The sequence below is a fragment of the Ahaetulla prasina genome, chromosome 1 (genome assembly GCF_028640845.1).
Source record: "Ahaetulla prasina isolate Xishuangbanna chromosome 1, ASM2864084v1, whole genome shotgun sequence".
Lineage (NCBI taxonomy): Eukaryota > Metazoa > Chordata > Lepidosauria > Squamata > Colubridae > Ahaetulla > Ahaetulla prasina.
This window is the reverse complement of record NC_080539.1, coordinates 303,201,113-303,224,505: the sequence shown is the minus strand read 5'-3', so window position 1 is coordinate 303,224,505 and position 23,393 is coordinate 303,201,113. Positions and strand designations below refer to the sequence as shown.

Sequence of the window (23,393 nt, the reverse complement as noted above, 5' to 3'; positions counted from 1 at the left end):
GTTTGACTAGTGATCTGCGATACGAAATCCAGCATAGTTATCTCATTTGCTGTGTATACTGTCATTTTGTGTAAATAAAATAATAATAATAATAATAATAATATGTTTATATACCATCTGATTCACTGTAATGGTATATGGGAGTGACCTTAGGAGGCAGGAGGAAGCTGTCTCATTCAGTGGTCTGATAAATGAAATGGGGGGGAGGGTATACCTCAGAAGTAAAGTAAGGGAGAAGAGAGGTACTTTCAGACTTGCACAATTCTATTATTGTAACCTTATTAAAGCGTACTGTTAGTACTCATGGCTGGTGCTTTTTGCTGACTCTACCAGAGACCCTGGGTAGTTCATAAATTAAAACCAATAGAAAAATAATAATAATAAATACAAAGGAACCAAATGATGGCAAAACCAGGCCACAGTGAGAAACCCAGGCATATTTCTCAGAAGGAGCTTCAGACACCCTTGGAAAAGGCCTAGAAAGACAACCAGGTCCTCAATGCTTTTTAAAGCTCCGGTAGAGTCAGGAGTCACCCAGATCCTAGGAGAAGCCTCACTGCAGAAACCAGGCACTTCAATAAAGCAGCCCTATTTCCTCGGGTCCTGATAAGATGGCATTATATAATTGGAAAAACAAACAAACCAGAGTGCCAGTGCTACCAAATTAGATCAACCAGGCAAGTATTGTGGGAGATGGGCAGCCCTTCCAAATAACTAAGTCTTAATGCAGGTAGTTCTCAACTTATAACCACAATAGTGACTAGAATTTCCATTGCTAAACAATGGGGACATAAAGCATGGCATCTCCTTAGTCACAGCAATCCCAGCACTCCTCATTGCTGCTGTTAACCAAATTCCACCGGTCGTTAGCCAAGGACCCATCCTAAGCCATTCTGAACCCCCCAGCCCTGATCCTCAGTACTTCCAAGGTAAAGGACTGCCTTCCCTATATTTCCCCATCCCGTCTCTGCCTTTTTGCCTGCCCTATTCCTTCAGGAGGCCATCTTTCCAAAGTCTTGCAAGGAAACTGCTGTGAGCAACCTTGAGAAGTGAGCCTTGTGTAGCCAGCAGCGAGCAAGAAGATGGCAACATAAACAGATAGAATCAAGAACACATGAAATGTTAATACCACTTTATGATGCCTTGGTAAGGCCACACTTGGAATAATTGCATTCAGTTTTGATCACCATGATGTAAAAAAGATGTTGAGATCTAGAAAGAGTGCAGAGAAGAGCAACAAAAATATTAGAGGACTGGAGGCTAAAACATATGAAGAACAGTTGCAGGAACTGGGTATGTCTAGTTTAATGAAAAGAAGGACTAGGAGAGACATGATAGCAGTGTTCCAGTATCTCGGGTTGCCACAAAGAAGAGGGAGTCAAACTATTCTCCAAAGCACCTGAGGGTAGAACAAGAAACAATGGGTGGAAACTAATCAAGGAGAGAAGCAACTTAGAACGAAGGAGAAATTTCCTGACAGTTAGAGCAATTAATAAGTGGAACGACTTGCCTGCAGAAGTTGTGAATGCTCCAACACTGGAAATTTTTAAGAAAATGTTGGATAACCATTTGTCTGAAGTGGTGTAAGATTTCCTGCCTGGGCAGGGGGTTGGACTAGAAGACCTCCAAGGTCCTTTCCAACTCTATTATTCTATTCTTCACAGTCATCTAGGGTGGTAAGTGCTACAAAGTGCAGAGGAATAAAAGGGCAGGATGGGGGAGAGAGAGATGGGGGGAAATAGGTGAAGTCCTCCTATGGCTATAAGTACAAGCAGGTTGCCCAAATATTTATGTTGATATTGGGTGCTACAATGGACGTAACGTTGGGGAACCAGTTGTAAGTACCGTCATTCAGGATTAATAACTTTATTATGTATCACCAGTCCAATAGCCAATCAAGGTTACCTGTACTACTACGATATCAGAAAAGTCTAACAGCCTGTCCTTACGTTGAAAATAATTTGATAAAGGCTGGAAAGCCAGTCTATGGGAGGAGAAATTCAGAGCTGCTGGTGGATTTTTATTATGTATCACCAGTCCAATAGGCAATCAAGGTTACCTGTACTACTACGATATCAGAAAAGTCTAACAGCCTGTCCTTACGTTGAAAATAATTTGATAAAGGCTGGAAAGCCAGTCTATGGGAGGAGAAATTTCCTGACAGTTAGAGCAATTAGTGTTTGAAAGTAGGTTTTATTTATGTGAATGTGCACCCTATCCAATTCAGGTTATTTCTCAGAATACAAATCAAGTTATGTAACCTAGAATTACTGCTACTTATTACCATTTTCTGCTAGCCAGCTTTTAGTATTTAGAAACTTGCTAATCCTGGAGGAAGACAGTGACACATTTCTTGTCAAGAAAATCGAATGATTATGCCTCTGTGGTTCCTAGGAGTCAAACTGATTTGAGGGTGACATATTCCCCCCTTGAGAGCTTAACATTTTAAATCCATTCTGTTACTACAACTGCCCGCAACTTACTTGTGGCATTTTATGAAGTAAAAGTTAACTAAGTGGTATTGCTCCTTAAAACAGAACTGAGAGTTTGGGAGAGAAAAGACAGAAAGACTGTAAAATATGTCACTGCTCTTCTATATTAATTGGAAAGCAATTAAGTTTAATAACTATGGTAGCATAAAATAGTAAGAAATGGCAGGTTTTCGGAGGCTGCCCACAGACAACATGTGTTTTTTCATCTCTTAATTTTGCTGGACTAGGTAAAGAGAATTCTCCCTTTCCCCACAAGTATGTGGAAAGTGCCTTCGAATCGTAAAGGGAACTGCTTGTGATTTCTTTTCTTGTTAAACTAATTCACTGATCTGAGTTAGTTGGGGACTGTGGGCAGCATAAATGAAACTGTATTTCAGGGCATACTGACTTGGCTTTGTTCAGTAGACATCAACTTGGCGTGTAGCACAAGCATAAGCATCAGATGATCCAAATAAAGCACAGATGGTGACTGACAAAATAAATGATGATCAATGCCAAGATGTCGATATAACTATAGAAATAATGTGTAGCATCTGAAATACTAGCTTTGTTGTCCTCTGCGTTATTTGAAGTGGGAGGTAGAGATTATCTTCACTATCAGAAATCACATCATTTAAGATGGGAAGCGGATCTGATTCTAGGGCTGCATTCCAAGAATCAACGGCTACTCAACTGTGTTTATTTTTTCCTTTACTTTTGAACCTGGCACCCCATTAATGAATCAAGCAATTTTAGAAGGCACATCTAAGATGGACTCTTCTCATAACGCAGATGTGCTTGTCAAAGGATAATGTTTTATTGTACAGAGCATCAGATGTTTATTTTTATAACTGCATACAACTGTTTATTTCTATGTTTACAACTTAAGTTATTTATATATACTTACTTTGAAATGATTTTATATGCTGAAGCGAATTATTATGTTTATGGTTATTCAATTAATGTATGCTTTCTAGAAATAATTGTTACATTGAAATATATTTGTATACAAAAAGAGTTTTGTTCCTGCAGTTCTAATTAAGGTGCTTGACTTAGCTTTTTCCTTGTCCTCCAATTCAGTGCACTGGAGAGACATCATCTTTGAGGACAAGATCCATACTAATTCTGAGTGCAATTTTGTCAAGGCATTGATAAGCAATCCCAACTATTTTTAAACATGGCAATTCTGCTAACTTTGGGCTGCAACTGTTTCCCTTGGCTGCGATCCTAAATCACAAGCAAAAGTCTTTGGCTCTGTAGTGTGAGTTTTGGAAATGAATAGTCTTAACACAGCTTCTAATTCCTTGGAAAAGTCCTACAAAGAAAAAAAAACAGCTATTAGCAATATCTGATCGGGGTATTTTTTTACTCATTAGTACAAGTGGTTCACCAACAAATATGCCTGTTGCTTCGTTGTTTTGCCATTATTTCTACATTAAAGTTCACTAACAATGCGAAATAAAATAATAGTACCATTGTCAAACTGTTGTGTTCTGAAGATGTCAAGATCTTTCCCGAAAACTGGAGAAATGTGGGACAGAGCTGCTGATAGGGAGTGTATGTTCCATATATTGGAGCAACACAGAAATTAATTTTATCTAGATCCCTTCAGCCTTCTCTTACTAATCATAATGTTCTGAATGAAGTGCATCTTGAGCTATGGCCTAACAGTCAGAAGAACAATCTGTCAAAACCAACGATGTAAACAAATTGGGAAGCAATTTCTATATGATATTATCTAGATAGTAAATAATATAATTCTACAAAGGGCTAATTGTCTCCTGATTGTTGTAGCTGCCACCATTTGAAACTTTTGGACAATTGTAAAGGGTTGCTCATCATAGAACATACTGTAGCAATCCACTCGGATGTATCCAAGACTCAGCCATCACCTGTCAGATCTACCCAGCTTAGAAATCATTACAACTGATACATTAATTATAACTGTGTAAATGTGCTTCTTGCCACCACTGATACCTGGGAATTCACCAACAGCTGGAGATCAAGGAAAACGCCTAGGCTGCAAACATCTTTCAAAAAGAATGCAGTTCTATCCAGAACGTCCAATTTCAGAACATGGTTTCTTACTACCAACTGAAGTAAGCCCACATAATCAACTTTATGCATTTCTGGAGTTGCAGAGCTACCACACTCTTGATCAGAAATATTATGTGTGTGATTCAATCATTTCCCACTACTACTGGATCAAATTGTTTTTTTATTAATAGTCTTCTCACTTGCATCGTTAAGGCAGGATAAACACACCCCTTCTACAAGGAAGCAACACTCAGTCCCAGGGTCCCAAAACTCCAATTGTCACAACTGCCTCTCTGGGTTCAGTTTATAAAATACCTAGTGAGCCAAACATGATAAAAATCCTATTAAATACAACCTTGTTAAACTTTTTAAAAAAACTATACTACTTTCCCGTATCACACTGGTCACTTCAGCCATTCTCTTAGAAGCACTCCAAGTTCCCTTTTCATTCAAGCTGTCATACCTTTTGCTTCACCATCGTTAGGGGGGCTGACGTGAAAAGGAAGATAGTATGAACTAAAGCCTATTTGGAGTACTTTTCAGAAACACTGAAGAACATTTAAACATTAATTTTCAACAGTGTACTCCAGAACATAAATATTTGTTTGTGCAGAATACAGAAATATTATTACAAATATAGGAAAAAAGGACCCCAGACCAACATGTTCAAAAATTAAACCTACCAAAGGCCACGTTTGCTTCTGGAGGTCATGCAAACCGTCCTCTATCTCTGTACTTGTCATCAATCCGTGCTCAACAAGGCCATGAAGCATGAATAAAAACAAGCCCCACTGCAATAAAACAAAAACAAGTATTACCTGCCTTACCCACAACGCTTATCATGCAAACCTAAAGACTGCACTGAGTAATGCTCTGAGACATACATGAATACATGTATTCGTAATGAATACATTAACGAATTCCTTGGAGGGCAAATGCAACTGGTTCACGTTGCTAGCAGGGATGCAAGAGCCATTACCAAAGAAATCATATATCCAGAAATGTCATACCAACTCAAATGCTTTTCTTTTTAGTGATGGCTAATTCGTCTACAGATAATCTATTAAAGAATTTAGCCTTCAGCTCCCTTTATTATGTGGAAATTAGTGGAAATAACTGGAATATATTGGTTTATTGAAAATCACTGAAAATCAGCTGGGAAATTTTACATAGCAATATTACCTGGACGTGTGTCAGGTAGAAGAGTAACAGAAGTTAAGTTTATAAATGCAATAGAAATTGAGACATACATATATCTCAAATTCAAATCTGCATTAGCTGGAAGTGACACTCGAACATCTTTCTTTGTTCAGGATCCAAACTGAGTCGGTCACCGGGACCAGAGGTTTATTCTTCCAAGCTTTTGGATTTGTGCTGGAGCCCATCCTCAGAGAACTTCTCTCTCTCCAGAACGGACACAGCATGAGTCCAAAAGCTTGGAAGAATAAACCTCTGGTCCCAGTGACTGACTCAGATTGGAGCCTGCAACATTATCCTGGGACACATATACGTATTTTCTTTCATTCATCTTACTTTGTTTTCATTAACACCTGGAGTTTCCCTTAAATTTATATTTTGCTTTCTGATTCTTTTAGCATACATAGTCTATTGTTAAAAATCTACTCTTGAGTTTTTAAAATATGCACATGTGCATTTTTAATAAGACTTTTTGTAGATAAATTCCATATCAATTCAACAATTCTATCCTGTGAAAGCACACATCTATATGCAGCTTTGAAATTCCCCAGAAATATTCAGGCAAGAGAATAAACTAAGAGAAAAGATGAAAGAAATTGCATTCTTTAGAGTCAAAAGTCTTACTCTGAAATGGAAAGTTTACCCCTTCTTTTCTAATCCCAGGAAATAAAAGGGGTCAATTGGATGAGATGCTTTTTGTTTTATGGCACCGCTTTTTCATCTCATTTGCTCCAAACCAAAAAGTGGAAATAAAGAAAATATCTACTAAGAAAAAGAAACCTTCTGTCTCACTGAGGGGTGTTTGGTAGCACCTTTTTTAAATTTCATAATAATGGATTTAAGTAGCTAAGAAAAAGTCACTGCCATATTAGCAAATGCTTTTCACATACATCCCACAGTTCTCAAAAATATACTCTGGGGGTCTTTCTATTTTCCTGTATCAATGCTTCCGAATAAGCCAAAGACTGACTTTATTTCCTACTTCATGTGCATAAAACAAGAAAGAGCAAGAACAGTGAGATTTGGAAGTGAATTAAAAGGTTTTGAACAGCCCACCTCATGATCTTTATTGCCTGCAAGATAGGTGATGTTTTTTTGACTGAACATCAGGTGTAATGGTACAGGTGCCTGAAAATTATCTTTCCAGATGGACAGAAGAGATTTCAGGAGACTGGAGATAAGGTGGTATTTCGATTGCTGCTGTTCTGGCATTTTGGGAGATGTAAAGTTCAGCTCCTGGATTGGAACACGATCTGAAACTATAAGCAAGTAAAATGGAAACATTGACCTTGTCTGTGAGGCTCCTTCCCAATCCTGCCAGCCACTTTAAAAGGTTTCTAGAAACTCCACAGCGGACAGAGAGCCTTCTTAGCATTCACATCCAATGGGAACCTCTGAACATTCTTTAAACAAGAAAATAGGCAGCATTGGGACTGGGAAGCTGGAATGCCCCAGCTTGAAATAATTTTCTTTTATGTAGAAAAAAGCAGCCCAGACCAATATTGATGTAAAACAGGCTGTTAGCATCACCATAGCTAAAAACAAACTTAATGAAAGTAGAACATTTCAGATGATTTAAAAATATTTTTGGGGGGAGTCATTTTGTTAGGCTACCTCAAAAGGTTTATATAAATAAGTTTTGAAACTTGGTAATCCAAGCACTTTGGCTTAATATAATAATCCACAAATTCTGAAGTCAAGTTCAGTATAATTCATTCAGGTTATATATGGCTCAATATGATTACAGAGTTGTACAAAGGGAATTTTATATCTGGCTGAAGAATGAAAGATTAAGAAAAAAAGGAATATTTATAAAAAGGAAAACGTTAGAATTCTAACCTAGCAGTGACGCCAGCTCAATGGTGCACTTAGCCAGCTGTTGCTCTGATGCTGGGCAGATGAACTGAAACACAGAAAAATGAAATATTTCTATTCATGCAATATTTATGTACAGTATCCGTATAATCAGGTATTGCAATGATTAATACAAATATTTAAACTGTGACTGTGCTTTAGAATACATACAAATGGAGCCTACTTTCAGATAATTTATTGCAGAATTTTGCATGTATTTTAGAAATGAAGCGTACATTTCATAAGAATCTAAGAATGGTCCTGTTAGATCAGACTAAGGATGATCTTATTCCAGCATTTTTTCTCAGGGGTAAGCAGAAACCTGGGAAGTGTTCACAAATAGCAGGTAGATCACAGAATCTTAGTTAAAAGGGTCATAGGAGATTATCGAGTCCAATCCCCTGCATGCTGTAGGATTCATTACACCATCCCCAATAAATGACTATCCAGCCTGTTTGAAAATCCCCAGTAAAGGGGGAAGAAACCACTCCATATAATACTCTATTCTATGGATTCATACTGCAAGATGTTCTTCCTAATGTCTAATCTGTATCTAGACACTTGAGTTTTCATCCTGCTCATTCCGCTAATGGTTCCTGATAAACCCAAACTTCCACAAAATTACCTAATTCTCTTTAAAAACCACAAAATTAATGATGCCACTATTTCTTATAGTAATAATCTGCATAGTTTATTTCCACACCTATATAAATATTTTGCATTTTTGTTTGCAAAATATTTTCTATGGCAGTGGCCCTCAACCACTTTGGCACCAGAGACCAGTTTTATAGCACACGATTTTTCAGTGGACCAGAGATGATGGTGATGGTTTCGGTTTCACTTCCTCACCCGCCATTCACCTCCAGCTGCGCGGCCTGGTTCCTAACAGGCCATAGGCCGCTAGTGGTCTGTGGCCCAGTGTTTAGGGACCCCTGTTCTATGAAATATCCCAACAAGAATTTTTCCTTCAAAACCAGCAAGGCAAATTAAGCTGAATAAAAAAATGAAGCTACCTTTCTGCATTGAAGTGTCTGGCTCACCCTTCCCAACAAGCTTTCCAAGTCAGCAAACTGGATTTCTTCATTTTCTTCTCTTGGGCCTATAGCAACACAGAGCAGATCCTAGAATAACAGAAGCATTTGTCATTTAGAATGTATATAAGTATTCTAGGATTGAAAACACAACTTTTCACAATGGACAAGAATCATAGTCCTCAGCCCATTTTTCGGCTTCTGCCACCCCCAAACAAGCAAGCAATACTACAGAATTTCTACCTACAGAAATGTTCTATACATTAAAATCCACAATGGACAGTGACCTTAATTTGCACAAATTGCTAACAAAGGGCAGATAATAGCAGACAGACCTTTATTTCACTGATTATCTGAGAAGGGAATGCTGTTTGATGGTGGCAATTTGGAGGGCAGTCCTTCTTCCTCAGTGTAATTTCATTGGCACTGGCCTGGGAAAGCATCTGAACTTTTAGCATGCGACTAAAGGTAGCTTTTACTTCTCTTTTGATCAGGGCTGTAAGAAACAAACAAACAAACAAACAAACAAATAAAAATACAGCTATTCTGTCGTCAACCTATCCATTTCTGCATTCAGACTGAATCAATTCTGGAATCTCCAGCTTCCTTAATGTTAGTTAAAAAGGAAGAATAATGTGGGTATATTTGACAAATTGTTAAAATACTCTAACAGGTAAAAGTAAAACTAGTGGCTCTGCCCTGAGAAGAGAATTTCTGAAACTTAAAAACATTTACCCTTTTATTATCAGTCATGGAAACCTTGAGCCACAATAATAAATAGGTTGGGGTAGGAGTATATGATATTTTTATTCCAAACTCTTTATGGATAATAATTAGCAGCCTGAATTGGCCTGAGCTCAGTAATTACCACAATCGATCAACTAAGAACAAGAAGGAACTTACTCAAAATAACAGTGGTAACAAGAGTTCTACTAGATCCACCCACTGTCAGTTTATAGGCAGGCAATCAAGGAATTACTATTTTGTCAAGCTTTTAATTATTTTACATGGTTGTTATGAAACAATGTGACATAGACATTCTTTTATAAATAAAAGTGCACCACGTGACAGCAATAGTTTAAATGTCTCTGTCCACCCTAAATAATCACTTTAGCCTTGATTACTAAGGAGTCAGACTAAATAAAAGTCAAAGTGAAAAACTGAATACCTGCAATATTTGTAGAAAGCCAACTGCAGGCCTTCTCGATAGTCAGTCCGACTGCAATATTTGCTGCACAGTTCAAAACCTTGGGCATGAGAATAACAATGACATATTGTTACTTCTGGAGGCCTCCCGAAAGCTTCCACTTGTATAATGAAAGGGGACAAAGCAATTCAATGAAACAGTACAAGCTATGTAACAGTACAAGCTATGAAGAAGCTTCTTGAATGAGAAGCAAAACGTCTTCAAGCAAAACAAAGGAAGTCCAGTTGCCTCTTGAAAAAACATATGGACAACCATGACCTGGATGATTGAGAATCTCCATAGACAGTACAAGCTACAGCAAACAGATTAAACTGAAAGAAAAATTGAACTAGACAAAAGCATTGAAAAATTGATTTCAGTCTCTCACTTCTAACTATTGAAGATCATAACAGGCTACAAGTGCCTACGCCAATCTGAAGGGCCAAAAAGGCTGCCCTCAGTCTTCCAGGTTTAGGCATACTTGGGTGGAAACAAGTTGGAGAAGATCATCCTACAGCACCAATGCAGATGATAAATGCAGTTGGCTTCTTCAACTGTTGTCAAAAAGGGGTTCCATACAAATTGGCCTTTTGAATCAACCGAAACATTTAATTTTCTACTTGCAAAAGTACTGGTAAATAGGGAATGATACATCTGCCTTAACACAACTGACTGAAGGGTACTGTGATTTTAAAAACTTTGTATTTTATTTGCCCAATGATTTTAACAAAAGGATCCAAATTCATTAATCTGTGCAGTTAATGCCATTTAAATGTATTAAGCGCTCAGAGATTTTAACATATTATTTTGTCTTCAAACTTCAGCTATATGATCTAAAGTGATCTAGGCGACAATAAAAATGCAACTGTGGAGCAGCATACCATATTTCATTACAGTCTATTAGTAAAAAAGAAAAAAAGAAAAAGCATGTGTCCAAAATACTTACAGCCGCAGAGGTCTCTTCCGGCAGCAGGATTTTCACAGCCTCAGGGGCCTTCTTCCTACAAAATCTAGAAATATACATATGTGGAAATGTTTTAAGAAACAGTTACCTAGGCAGGTTAACTTTTCAGGAGCAAAGAGCTACATGCATGGTCCTTTTGTTGTTGTTGGTTTGGTATGCTGAATAATATACCAAACCAACAACAACAAAAGGACCAAACTTAGGATAAAAAGCATCATTTTAATTCTGCAAAATCGGAGCTAAAACCAGAATTAAGTAATATTAAAATTAGGACTTCATAAAGCATTCAAAGATGCAATTCACCATGTAGGTTAGACAGTGAAGCACCATTCCTTGAAGCACTAAAGCAGCAACATCTTTTGGAAAATGTAGATATAGAAGCTGTGAAAACTGTGTCCAGCTATCTATTGTGTGTACCCATAATCAGCTCCTTTGTTTGGCTAGAGATTCCGGAGGAAAGCATGGATATTCAGATCGCTGGAGATAGCTTTTGAAGCAGTGGTGAAATGTAAAATTTGTTATTACCAGTTCTGTGGGCTTGGCTTGGTGGTGGAAACTGTGACTAGGTAGGTGTGGCCAATTTTTCTTTTCTTTCTTTTTTATTTTTAAAAGCATTTTTTCTACAACCTCTTTGGCCAAGAAAAAATGCTTTTAAAAGGCTCTGATGATCCCAGCTGAGTCACGCAATTATCAGAGGCCTTTTTTTTTTACTTTTAAAAGCATTTTTTTTTACTTTTAAAAGCATTTTTTACTTTTAAAAGCACTTTTTTGGCCAAAGAAAAAATGCTTTTAAAAGTAAAAAACAAACAAACCTCTGATGATCACGCGGCTCAGCTGGGCATTGTGGGGGAAGGGATTTTTGCTACCGGTTCTCCGAACCACCTGCCGCCATCGCTACTGGATCGGGTGATCTGGTCTGAACCGGGAGCATTTCACCCCTGTTTTGAAGTAACTGCATGAGTCTTCAAACTGAAATGACTCTTTGAATGCTTCAAGGAAGATTCCTTTTGCTGAGGTCAAAAAATTAAGCAAAGTACCTATGTCGAAGTACCTCTATACAGCCCTAATGACAAATAATGTTTTGAAGGGTCAAATGCTAAAAACAATCATTGCGCCAAAAGTCATCTGCAGCAGCACTCTGCACCACTGAGGTTTAACTCTGTAACTGAGGTAGAGGTTGCAATGGATGCAACTGAGCATCAACATTCCCACAGGTCACCCACTCCTTTTATAGTGACACCATACAAAAAAAATAGTGAGCATAAATAAATATGCACAGTGCAATCAAGACAATACTTCTACCTAAATGAATTTTGCAGAGCACATTTTATTTGCAAATAAATGTCATAATAGCAACTCCTGCCATAGGGCAAATGATAAGGAATTTTAATTACTAATGTTGCTGTTAAAATTCTCTGATCTATAATCAAAAGCATGAGATCAAATTGTTTCATACTGCTGGAAAAAGCTCCTAAAAACATTCTACATTTTAAGGGATAAATAGACACCAAAAACAATTTTTTTAATCTAATAATGTTCCTCCTTACTCTTTGCCTTGGATAAGAGCTTGTGCTCCTTCTTGATACAATTGCGAACATACTGCATCCAATAATTTGTCGTGATTGCCATCTTCTGCCTTCATAGCATCTTGCAAAATGACTTCAGCTCTTTTCACCAGCTCTGCTACCAGGGTTGCCCTACAAAAACCAAAGTTTGGAATATGAAGGAGAGGGGGGAAACCAGCCACCTCTTGAACTTCATTTCTCAAGGTAACTTAAAAAGTGCTAAATAAAAAACAACGGAAGCTTCTCAGAAATAATCAGAAACAATAAAACACAACAAATTAAGATGTCTGGAATTTCTACTTTTAAAAAAAGATCCCCGCTCTTACTTGATATGCTTGACACAATTCGATCCAATTCTCTCTGCCACAAATTCTACTGTTCTCCGCAGAGATGGGGACTGATTGTGAAAGAAAGCTTGTTCCAGATCTGCCTATTAAGAAGAAGAAAAGCAAGAACCCTCAAGAAATTAGAATACCCCAACCTATCTATTGTCTCCGAAGAGAAACACTCTACTCTCAAAAGTAATTTGCTTGTTCCTTTTTTAACTGTAACATTATTATTTTTTTAAAAAAAAGAAGGAAGAAAGAATGAGAAATAAAAAGAAAATAATCACTGCCCTCCCTGCAAAAGAGCCGAGACATAATTTTTCAAGACTGTACTTTTTCCTACTGGCACCACATTCAAATGTTCTTCACTTGATTGCCTACATCTTCTTTTCTTTATGTCAACTAGACTATCTTCTGCATGCTTGTCACCAAAATAAAGGGGTATACGATGTTCAGGTTTTTATTTAAAAGAACACTCCATTGAAATAAGTCTGCGCAGACTCATAATGCAACTATAGGAAGTAAGTTCATCATACCAATATATCTAGATGAAATCTTTATTAGGATGAAAAGAAAGAGCTGACCAATAGCTACAGAAAAAGCCATCAAGGTATAGCATCCACAATATCTGAAGCTGTAGACTGAATTCACTGCAGGAAGAAAATGGAGGTCCTGCTTGCTAGAATGTCTTTCTTAAGAATGTAGTAATTGCTTATTCTTAAGCAGTTATTACATTCCTTCATTAATGCAGAGATGAGAATGGCAACACTATGAGTAAATTATGCCCTTAAATACCCATAGTAAAGGCCTCAATGAAGCCAGGTACAGAGTTGGATAGGGGAGGGACTGGTGATATTGGGGAGACTGAATCCTGGAAAATGCACACATTGACTTATGACCACAATTGAGCCCAAAATTTCTGTTGTTAAGCAAAACAATTGTTAAGTGAGTTTTGCCACATTTTATGACTTTTCTTGCCACACTTGTTAAGTAAATCACTGCAGTTGTTAAGTTAGTAATATGGTTAAGAGAATCTGGCTTCCCTATTTTGTTTTGTCAGGTGGTCACAAAAGATTATCATGTGACCCCGGGACACAGTAACGATCATAAATATGAGCCAATTGCCAAGCATCTGAATTTTGATCACGTAACCATGGGGATGTTGCGATGGTCATAAGTATAAAAACTGGTCATATGTCACTTTTTCAGTGCTGTTGTAACTTTGAACAGTCATTAAATGAATTGCTGTAAGTCAAGGACTACCTGCATATATATTCCTACATACCAACGATTCATATTATGACTGATCTCAGCACACAATTCATGTGGATGCTCATGGCCTGAAAAATTTGGAAACTCTTATGACAGGAATGGCTTCACGGAGCCATGGATTACAGAAAGAAATTGGTTAAAATGTCTTGTTCAGAAAACAGCATATTTAAAACACACATATTAAGGATTTCAAAAATTCAGACCAGAAGATTGACAATTTTATCCTGGGAAGAGTGTGAGATAAAGAAAAATCAGTCACCACCCTTGGCCCCATTTATTGGAAATGCCAGAGATGATGTTAGGATGCCTATTGGCCTAATGAAGTTTAATATCACAGCTCAGTCCTTTTCTCTTTGCTTACAAGCGCTAAGATTCCTGGTTCCTCAGCTCAGCTTAGAATTTCTGTGGCATAGAAACAAGGCTGGGAAAACATGGAGAGTATGGCTTCTGGAATTTTATTCCAATCCCGTAAAGACAGCTCTGCTCAGGGTTACATCACCGGAAAGGAACACGGCGGAGTCCTGATCACTGCATTAAAGTATCCTCTGTCAAATGCATAGTGATTCTGCTGCAATCCTTATTATTGCTATAAAATTGGATTTTGCAACTTGCATAGGATGCCCCTTACCTGAAGTTTTTGCTGAGTCAGGGAAGGCTTTGGAGCTAAGACCTCTGTAGCAGTTGGGGTTATTTTTCTTATATAGCCACCATTTTTTCCTCCACTTCCCAACACAAAAGAAGACAATAATTTCCTCAACTCACCTATGGCAAAGGAATACTACATGTTATACATGGAGCACAAAATGGATGGTAGTGTTATAAAACACAACCTCAGGGTGACATCATGCAGATTTTTCATCTGACGAAAACTGTAGTCACAAAAATCTCACAGGACAATTCCAAAGGAAGGTCAGTGCTGTTCAGCATTACGTTTTTGGATTTATCATTCAAGAAGTAGCATCACTACTCGGCTCTGAATGCAGTTAGATGGAAGTTCACTATCTGCTTATCCAACTTTATGAATTTAATACATAATACAAAATACAAAAAATAACGCCCAGGGTTATTCTGTGGTAAGATGGGCGGCCAATAAATTTTATAAATAAGTACTTAATACAGATAATTAACTTCAACTACTTGCTTCAAAATAGTTCCTTTAAGAGTTTCCAAGTCAGGAAGTATTTAAAGTACACAAACATGATGTAATAGACATAAACACAGTTATTTATTCTTACCCCTCAAAGTATTTAAAATGTAATCAGTCACAAGTTAAGGTTAGAATAGAAATTACATTCAATGTTATAGCAAGGTGTGAACATTAAGCAAGAATGTACTATAATATAATGTAATAATACAATATATAATACAATATAACGTAATAATGTAACATAGCATAGCATAGCGTAGCGTAACGTAACGTAACGTAACGTAACGTAACGTAACGTAACGTAACATAACATAACATAACAACACATAACATAACAACATTCCTGTATAGCTTCAGAAAGTAATAATTTTTAGTCAGGCAATTAAACCTTCTCCATTGAGATTATTTGCAACCCCAAAAGGAAAAAAAAATCTCAAATCTTGTTCTCTCCACAGAATATACTCTGAAATAATAGACTCACCAAGGTAAGGACAACAGGTATAAAGCAACTGTTGATCAACCAAAGGCACAGAATCCTAAGAAACGGGGGAAAAAAGTAGTAACAGATTCACTTTCCAATGATATATAAAAACTCATAGAATTCCTTTCATCTGCAGAACACTGCTATGTGAGAAATGATGCAGACAGTTACATTAGCCAATTAGCCAGTGTGTATCTGCTGGACATATATGCATGCTGCCTAGGTGCTTATATACACAAATTTACCAGATCCTGAACTGTGGTCACGGATTCCAAAGACAATTCTTCCGATCTCACTTCACCAGCAAAGAACAAGTTTTCTGGAACAGTCGGTACCTGGAAGGCAAGTCCTGAACAGTTAATCTTCCAGGGAGGAGATGTCCATAGGCTCACACTAGTATTTCTATTTCATGTTTAAAAAATACATGGAAATGCTAGAAAAGGCCTCTCAGTTCTAAAAAATATTTTTAAAAAAACCAGTAGCGTACTTGAAAAAGCCATCCCAAAACTGCGAGGATCAGTAGCTTATTCAGGAAGCACATCTTTTTATCTTCAGAAAGTAGCAGATACCTATAAAAGAATGAGAAGAAGAAAAAAACCTCGATTGTATCAATTTGATCTCTTCCTCTTAAGTCTTTATTCTTTAAATAAATAATTTTTCTTACATCTTAAAACATTAGGGCTATAAAGTCATCAGCATTAAATCCACAGCTAGATTTAAAAAGTTGACTATCTGGAGACTGTGCATTAAGGGAAGGTTCTATACATTCACAAAAGGACTAACATTTCTAGCTGGAGAAATTATTACAAACAGAAAATATTATGCTACATTGACTCTTGCAAGTTGAGTTTAGTGCAGAGTCTAACATCATCCTCAATACTTTTTCCTACTACCTTTTATTACAGTAGCCATAGTTTGAAGGACACCAGCCTGAGAAAACAGTTGTAAAATAAAGCTTTAAGCTTTGTGAATAATGAAGTTGCCATTGCCAGTCACAACAAAAGTTTTACTAGGACTCTACCAATCTGTGTTTCAAAAATTTACTTCCTTGCAGCAAATCTCATCAAAGTGTTGCTTTATATGTTTTTACCTGTATAGCTGCAACAGCAGAGAAAATATTTTCTCATAGTAGTTAAGAAATGGGGCAATATAATCCATGAGAGAAAGGAATTCAACCACCCACGGTACAGTCAGGACCATACATCGTTTCTGAATGGACTGTCTTAACAACTTGAAAATATCCAGCACAGGATGGGCCTTGAAGAGAGAAAAGAAATACCATATTGGGAAAAAATATGGTCCATAAACCAGAAGCCAACAATTCCAACTTAGTTTTATTATAACACAAAGTATCAACAAGTCATGGGATTTTGAAGATTTTTTGGGGGGTGGAGTGCTACCCAATCATTTTTAATAGGTAATTTATCATATTAAAGAACTTCCAAAAATTTCAAAATAATTTCAAGTAGTCCAAAACATCTGGAGGGCATCAGGTTACCTCATTATGCTCTAGGATATAATTCTGTCATTGTGTTTGTATTAATTCTTGGTTTACTGCTGGAAGGTATCTCCAGATCAGGGTTATATTGTTAAATAGAAACTATTTTGAAGTTGTGCTAGTTTTTGACAGGGTCGTATTTACCAATAAATACATAATATTCCTTTTCCACTCCACCAAGCTAATACATCTTTGTTATCTGACAGTACTGTCAGACACAGGAGTTGAGTTCAAAGCACTAAAAGTTTATTATATGCTACTATACAAGAATCTGATCTACTAATTGTGAAACCAAACTGGCACTAGATATGGGTCAATGGAATTCATAGTGGGCTGGGCTTGGGTCTCTTATGGGAGCATAGCGACTCCAAATTGATGATGCATTTGACCCACCCCTCAGGAACAACCTGTTTATCTCCTACATTTGCAGAGTTAATAGAAACTGGCCTTAATCTATAACAATAAAGCAAAGTATATTAATATCATAAAGGCTAGTTAACTGAGTTATCTGGAAACAATCCAATTATGTATATCAATTGGCTAGTGGCTAGGACAGGGATGTCAAACTCAATTTCATTGAGGGCCACATCAGGATTGTGTTTGACCTCGGAGGGCCCGGGGGCGTGGCCAGGGTGAGCATGTCTAGGGGCGTGGCCAGGGCGTGCATGTCAGCACTCAGCCTCCTGCAGCACTCTGCCAGCCAAAACAAGGCAGGCGATTAATTACAAAATGTGGGCTTTGCTTTGTGACATCCAGATCCAGCAAGCATGGGGTGTGACCTGCACAGAAAATACACTTTTGCTTGGTTATGAAGAAATACCCCCAAAGTCAGATCTAGACTAAATGTAGACTGAGTTTTAGCTATACACCTTCCTAGCAAACAACAAATTTTGAAGTTCCAGGTGAAAAGGATTCATTTTAGGATAAGTAACCACAGTTTGCATGTTAGAGGTTCCTAAAGGAATGCTGGGAAACTATAATTTAAAGAACATTTGAGGGCGGGGTGCAGAATAGCCCTTCTGAGGCTGTAGAGATCCAGCACCAATCAAAACAATTTTTGTGAAGCAACTGATCAACACTGACAGGGTAAGAGCAAAAGCCATTCTGGTACTGATGATGTAACCTAGTTTGTTAATGAAACATCTGCAAGAAAACCATCAAGCTCAGAAAGCACCAAGGACCCCACAGTTCAACCCTGAGCTACAAATATTCTCTTCAATCAATAAACACTTTTTGGTTACTCAGAGCTTGCCTTATATGAAATGGCTCCCAGTGGATTTCATTCTAAATTTTGATATGATTTCTGTAAATAAGGAATGTAGAATTATAATGGCTGAATCTTTGATTCTTCATCCATCAAAAAAAATACAAAGATAAGGGATAAACAAATAAAAAACAGATTTGAAAAAAGAAAAGGCTCAGGAAAGAAAAAGAGTGAAAGTGTAAGAAAAAAAGAGGAAAGAAGGAAAACTGAAAAAGAATGACTTCCAACTACAAAATATATCAAACTGTTACTCTAAGATTAACATTTGTCTACATTATTTCCATAATCCCATATCTAATCATCAAAGCCCCAGTTCAACTTTTAATTTCAGTTTCTCACAAAAAGTCCATATGGTTCATATAGTTTAATCACTTTTTGTTAAAGAAACCACAACTGATTTATTTAATTGCACCAAACTCTAAATAAAACTTCTCAACTTTGGCAACTTTAAGGTGCATGGACTTCAATTTCCAGAATTCCCCAGTCATCATGAAGTTCGCCTATCTTAAACTTGCCAAGACTCAAAAACACTGATCTACAGACAGGGATTTTTCCATTCCTCTTTTACTGGTTCTTACTTAATTATGAGCAATCAAATGCAAAATCCTCACTTCCACCACTTCCCAGAGCAACTAGAATTCCCTCAGTAATCTGCTTTCCAGTTCAATTCTCCTGTGTGCAGGGCAACAAAAGAAGACCATGTGTTACCAGTTTTTTTAAAAAAATACAATCAGATCTTCCAACTTCTCGGGGGAAAAAAGATCTTTCAAAGTTACAAGGTCTGACTGAACTTTTTTTTTACTGGTAGTCACATGGTCTTTTGTTGCTCTGCATGCCAGAAAACAGAGCTGGAAAGCAGGTTAGTGAGGGAATTGTGTTTGCTGCACCATCCAGGCCAAAAATGGGCCATGCCCACCCCATTTTTGCTAGGAGAGGCACTGTGGGTCGATCTTTTGCTATTTCCAAGCTGGCCCCACAGGCTGGATCTAAGCACCCTGTGGGCCGAATCTGGCCGCAGGCCTGGAGTTTGACACCCCTGGGCTAGAGAACTGAAAAAAAAATCTCCCTCTCTTATAATATGCTTCCTAAAGATAAATGCAGCTGATTACATACATGGTTCCTTAATGTGATTGCTGACTCCAAGAGATCTCCAGTTGCTGGTTCTGATGTGCGATACGGCAGAAAGACAAGGAATCCCACAAACTTAGCCAGGAGTCGAAGGCTCAAAAGAACGCTGGCAAAATGCTTCTTTTCATCCTGAAATGAAAAACTAGTGAAACTTCTTACAATTGTCATCCAGTAGAGGATAGTAACAATACCAAAAATGCCATAGTTATTTTAAAGGTTCCACACAACATGTATAATCATATCTCCTACTGGAGATGGGGAATTGAGACAGAGAAAATGTGGTCTGGTTAAGGCTGACCTAATAAAATTTCAAAAGCAAGATTCAAATAATGGTCTTCCACATGAACAGCTCTGCCACAACACTGTAACTATGATGCAACTAAAAATATTTTTTTTCAAAATCAAGAGAACCCTTCATACTGTATAAGTCAAAGCAAGTATGTGACATTCAATTATTTAAATTTAAAACATATATTGGATTCGGATGATAATTCTTTGCATTCATTGTCAGAGGCCTTCAAGAAAACAAGGCAATTGCAGTCTTCTTGAAAAAAACCAACCAACCAACCAACCCTTAGGGATGAAAATCCTTTCATTTCTGTCTTCTACCTATTAGAAGCAGTGATGACATCAAATCAAGTCTGACAATATAACACTATTTTTTCCAGGAATAAATACTACCAGAAGGAATGGGCAAAAAAGCAATACTGTCCTTTTACAACAGAAATATGTACAGCTTTCATCTACTGAAATAAAGTCCACATTTGGTTTTCCTTTTCCACTCAAAAGAAATTCACTTGTATTTGCCCAAAAAAAAAAAAAGGCTAAATATCATAGCCCATTTCTATTAAAACAAGGCATTGTTTTAATTCCAGTGATCATTATACTCATTATTCTACTTATTTTAACAAGACATACAGGCACTCCATTCAAACAGCCAAACAAAGAACCGACTCAACCAAGGTATTTAAATAGAGCTGAATGAATGAGATCTACCTGTTCGCTCATTGCTTCTCCATCATTGGTTTCATGTTCCACCAAGGCAAAGCTGTCCAGTTCAAGTATCTGCAGGCACAAACTGTCTACCAGGTGTTGATTAAATCGGTAGCTTTCAAAAAACAAACCAAAATGGGAATGAGATTTGAATGTATGCATACGCAGGTAATCCTTGACTTACAACCACAATTGAGCCCAGAATTTATGTTGCTAAGTGAGACATTTGTAAGTGAGTTTGGCCCCATTTTATGACTTTTCTTGCACATTTGTTAAGTGAATCACTGCAGTGGTTAAATTAGTAACATGGCTATTAAGTGAATCTGGCTTCTCCATTGACTTTTCTTGTCAAAAGATGATTGTATGACCCGGGACCCTGCAACCATCAATCATCAGAAATATAAACCAGTTGTCAGGCATCCAAATATAAATCAGGTGACCATGGAGATGCTGTAATAGTCGTAAGTGTGAAAAATGTTCATAAATCACTTTTTTTCAGTGCCATTGTAATCTTGAATGGTCACTAAATGAACTGTTGTAAGTAGAGAATTGTCTGTATTTAAACAACTTATACGACTGCCTTTCTCACGTCTACAACTCACAAATTTCCTTTAGGGATTCCTCCAAGGCGCTCTGTGTTGCACCCTTAAGAAATTTGTCAGAACCAAATGCAAAACTATTAAATGCCTTTACTTAATAACACGCAGCTTAAGTGAGTGGCAAAAGCAGCTCACCTCCCTGCACTGAGGATGAAGTCCCTGAAAAACTGTTGGCATCCTGGGAAAGAAGGAGGAGGACAAGGTCCTCTGATGCTCTGAGGAACAAGAAATCTCTCTTGCAGCCTCTTCAGCCGGTTCAGATTATCTGGACCTAACATGTTAAGGACATCCTGGTCTGGAGTGTCTCCCCAACTTGTGCCTCCACCAACTGATCCTTTACACATCTTTGAAATAGAAGGGGAAAAAAAATAGGAGACAGAAGAACTGTATTTTGCTCAGAGAGCACTAAGGACCCCACAACCATCGACAAGTTTAGTTATCATAAATACCTTGCTATTTACAAAGCAAAACATAATTTATTTATTTTAAAAAAATGCAACCACAAACCTACCTGAAGAAGCTGTTTCTGAAAGAGCCGGGCAAAGTGACTATAGTTACAAGCTGCTGAAAGATGTGCCATCATAATTCTGCAAAACAAGAAACAAGTGGCTGTTATTGTAAATAAATCAGGAGTTACCATATTTTTTAGAGTATAAGACGTTCCGGAGTATAAGAGGCACATTAGTTTTTGGGGAGGAAAACAAACAACAACAAAAATCTGCCTCTGCCAACCAACATCCATCGGTATTCATCTGGCTAGCGTCCTTGCAGTAAACAGCAAACAGCCTGGTCAGCTTCAGCACGTTATCGCAGCCTGATTCAGCACAAGCAGCTGATTGGCGGTTGGTTTGGCCTCCCGGAATACCTCCAGCTGTTCCAGGCTGCCGGGATTGCCACACATCGCCGCCAATTACTGCCTCCATGCGTCACATTTTTGGCCTCTACGTATCGTGTTTTTGGCCACTTCCAGGCGGTGGGATTCGCCAATGCCCGCCGCCTAGAACCATCTGAACATGCGATGCATGGAGGCCAAAAACAGGGTGTGTGGAGGTGGCAATCAGCAGTGATCGGCAGTGATGTGCTGTGGTGATCCCCGCAGTCTGGAACAGGTCTAAAAAGGGGCATATGGAGGCTGAAAACGTGATGAACTGAGGCAGAAAATGGCCAAAGGGTGAGGGCCAGTTCCTGGCTTAGATAACATTCGGTGTATAAGACACTTTTTTTTGGGGGGGGGGGAGTGCATCTTATACTCCAAAAAATACTATTTTAGAATCCCTATGGGTATTAAGAAAATAAAAAATCTCTAAATAACTTAAGTAATTTGAAACTATGAAATATTGGTTCTGGTTCCCACCACCCCAAATCCACCCTATCCTGGAACCTCACTTGGTGACCTCTTTCACTCTTTCTCAGTGCATGAGAGTTATTTTTGGAAAACTGAAGCACTGCAATGTACTTTTGGGGTGGAAAGAGGGACTTGATAAGCATCCTACAACTTTTCTAAATGTATTTTCTTATTTACACTCTATCCAATAAAGTCACAAAAAGAGAAAGAGCCAATTTTTTTGCTCTGCATTAACCATAACTAAATTACAGTAGTGTCAATATGCCAATGCAATTCCTTTTAATTAGAGAGTGTTTTCTAAGTTGTTTCTGAAAATCGATTCTTGGACCTCTGTCGGTTCTCTTTGGGTTCCAGGATTTCTTTGGAGGTATTTTTTAATCTTCTTTAAAAAATTCTTAATACACAACTAAATTTCATTTGTTTTCATTATCAAAAATATGGGTGATTCTGCGCTTCTTACAAGTTCTGACCTTACCATATTTCAAACCATATGAATTTGTTACATACCTAGGGATTTCTTACAAATCTTGCTACTGAGGTATTATTAGATCAGATATTCTCCAATGCTTTCCAAAATAATCACTAGTTATCACCTACTGGGCTACAAAGAGGTACAAGGACTCTTTTCTAATGATCCTTGTCACTATTTTTGTAAATTACCCTGATTCAATTTATACATTAAAAGCTCTTACCTGATCCTATCTCCTAGACATTTTTCAAAATCCCAACCTGTTTTTTCGAAGTTATCTTCCCATTCACGCAGCAATTCATAGAAAATATCTCTATTGAACAAGGTAGACATGTTAGTGTCAATATCTGAAAATACAATTATCATAATTTTTTATATTATTCTATCTAGATATCATCTCCATTGTTATGATAGAACTTCACCAATTCTTACAATAACATTTTTGTTGTAAAATTTAAATAAATTAAATAGGCATTCTACAAGGATCTCCGTAAAATTAAACAACCTAGCAAATGTATTTATGGCACAATGTTATACAGACTTCTTCAGAAGTAGATATCACTGGT

At 37.5% G+C, this 23,393-nt stretch overlaps 2 protein-coding genes across 6 annotated transcripts in view; one reads left to right on the top strand and one right to left on the bottom strand.

Annotated features, from left to right (window-relative positions):
• The window catches only part of STARD9 (StAR related lipid transfer domain containing 9), a 121,904-nt gene extending 120,263 nt beyond the window's left edge, over positions 1 to 1,641 (top strand). For both annotated transcript variants that reach the window (XM_058161995.1, XM_058161993.1), the window contains exon 32: positions 997 to 1,641. In XM_058161995.1, the coding sequence (XP_058017978.1) occupies positions 997 to 1,053 (57 nt within the window). In that variant the 3' untranslated portion in view covers positions 1,054 to 1,641. The remainder of the gene's footprint in view (positions 1 to 996) is intronic.
• Positions 1,642 to 3,477: 1,836 nt separating this feature from the next.
• Positions 3,478 to 23,393, bottom strand: part of CDAN1 (codanin 1) — a 36,998-nt gene continuing 17,082 nt past the window's right edge. For 3 of the 4 annotated variants that reach the window (XM_058161988.1, XM_058161990.1, XM_058161991.1), the window contains 20 exons: positions 23,051 to 23,140; positions 21,525 to 21,600; positions 21,149 to 21,357; positions 20,418 to 20,529; positions 19,407 to 19,550; positions 16,622 to 16,788; positions 16,019 to 16,100; positions 15,777 to 15,866; positions 15,532 to 15,586; positions 14,532 to 14,665; positions 12,632 to 12,735; positions 12,288 to 12,437; positions 10,723 to 10,786; positions 9,759 to 9,837; positions 8,926 to 9,086; positions 8,573 to 8,680; positions 7,545 to 7,608; positions 6,762 to 6,964; positions 5,192 to 5,299; positions 3,478 to 3,786 (listed from right to left, as the gene is read on the bottom strand). In XM_058161988.1, coding sequence (XP_058017971.1) covers positions 3,661 to 3,786; positions 5,192 to 5,299; positions 6,762 to 6,964; positions 7,545 to 7,608; positions 8,573 to 8,680; positions 8,926 to 9,086; positions 9,759 to 9,837; positions 10,723 to 10,786; positions 12,288 to 12,437; positions 12,632 to 12,735; positions 14,532 to 14,665; positions 15,532 to 15,586; positions 15,777 to 15,866; positions 16,019 to 16,100; positions 16,622 to 16,788; positions 19,407 to 19,550; positions 20,418 to 20,529; positions 21,149 to 21,357; positions 21,525 to 21,600; positions 23,051 to 23,140 — 2,326 coding nt within the window. In that variant the 3' untranslated portion in view covers positions 3,478 to 3,660. Of the gene's footprint in view, positions 3,787 to 5,191; positions 5,300 to 6,761; positions 6,965 to 6,991; positions 7,109 to 7,544; positions 7,609 to 8,572; positions 8,681 to 8,925; positions 9,087 to 9,758; positions 9,838 to 10,722; positions 10,787 to 12,287; positions 12,438 to 12,631; positions 12,736 to 14,531; positions 14,666 to 15,531; positions 15,587 to 15,776; positions 15,867 to 16,018; positions 16,101 to 16,621; positions 16,789 to 19,406; positions 19,551 to 20,417; positions 20,530 to 21,148; positions 21,358 to 21,524; positions 21,601 to 23,050; positions 23,141 to 23,393 lie in introns of those variants that run through there. The other variant, XM_058161989.1, reaches the window with a different exon arrangement.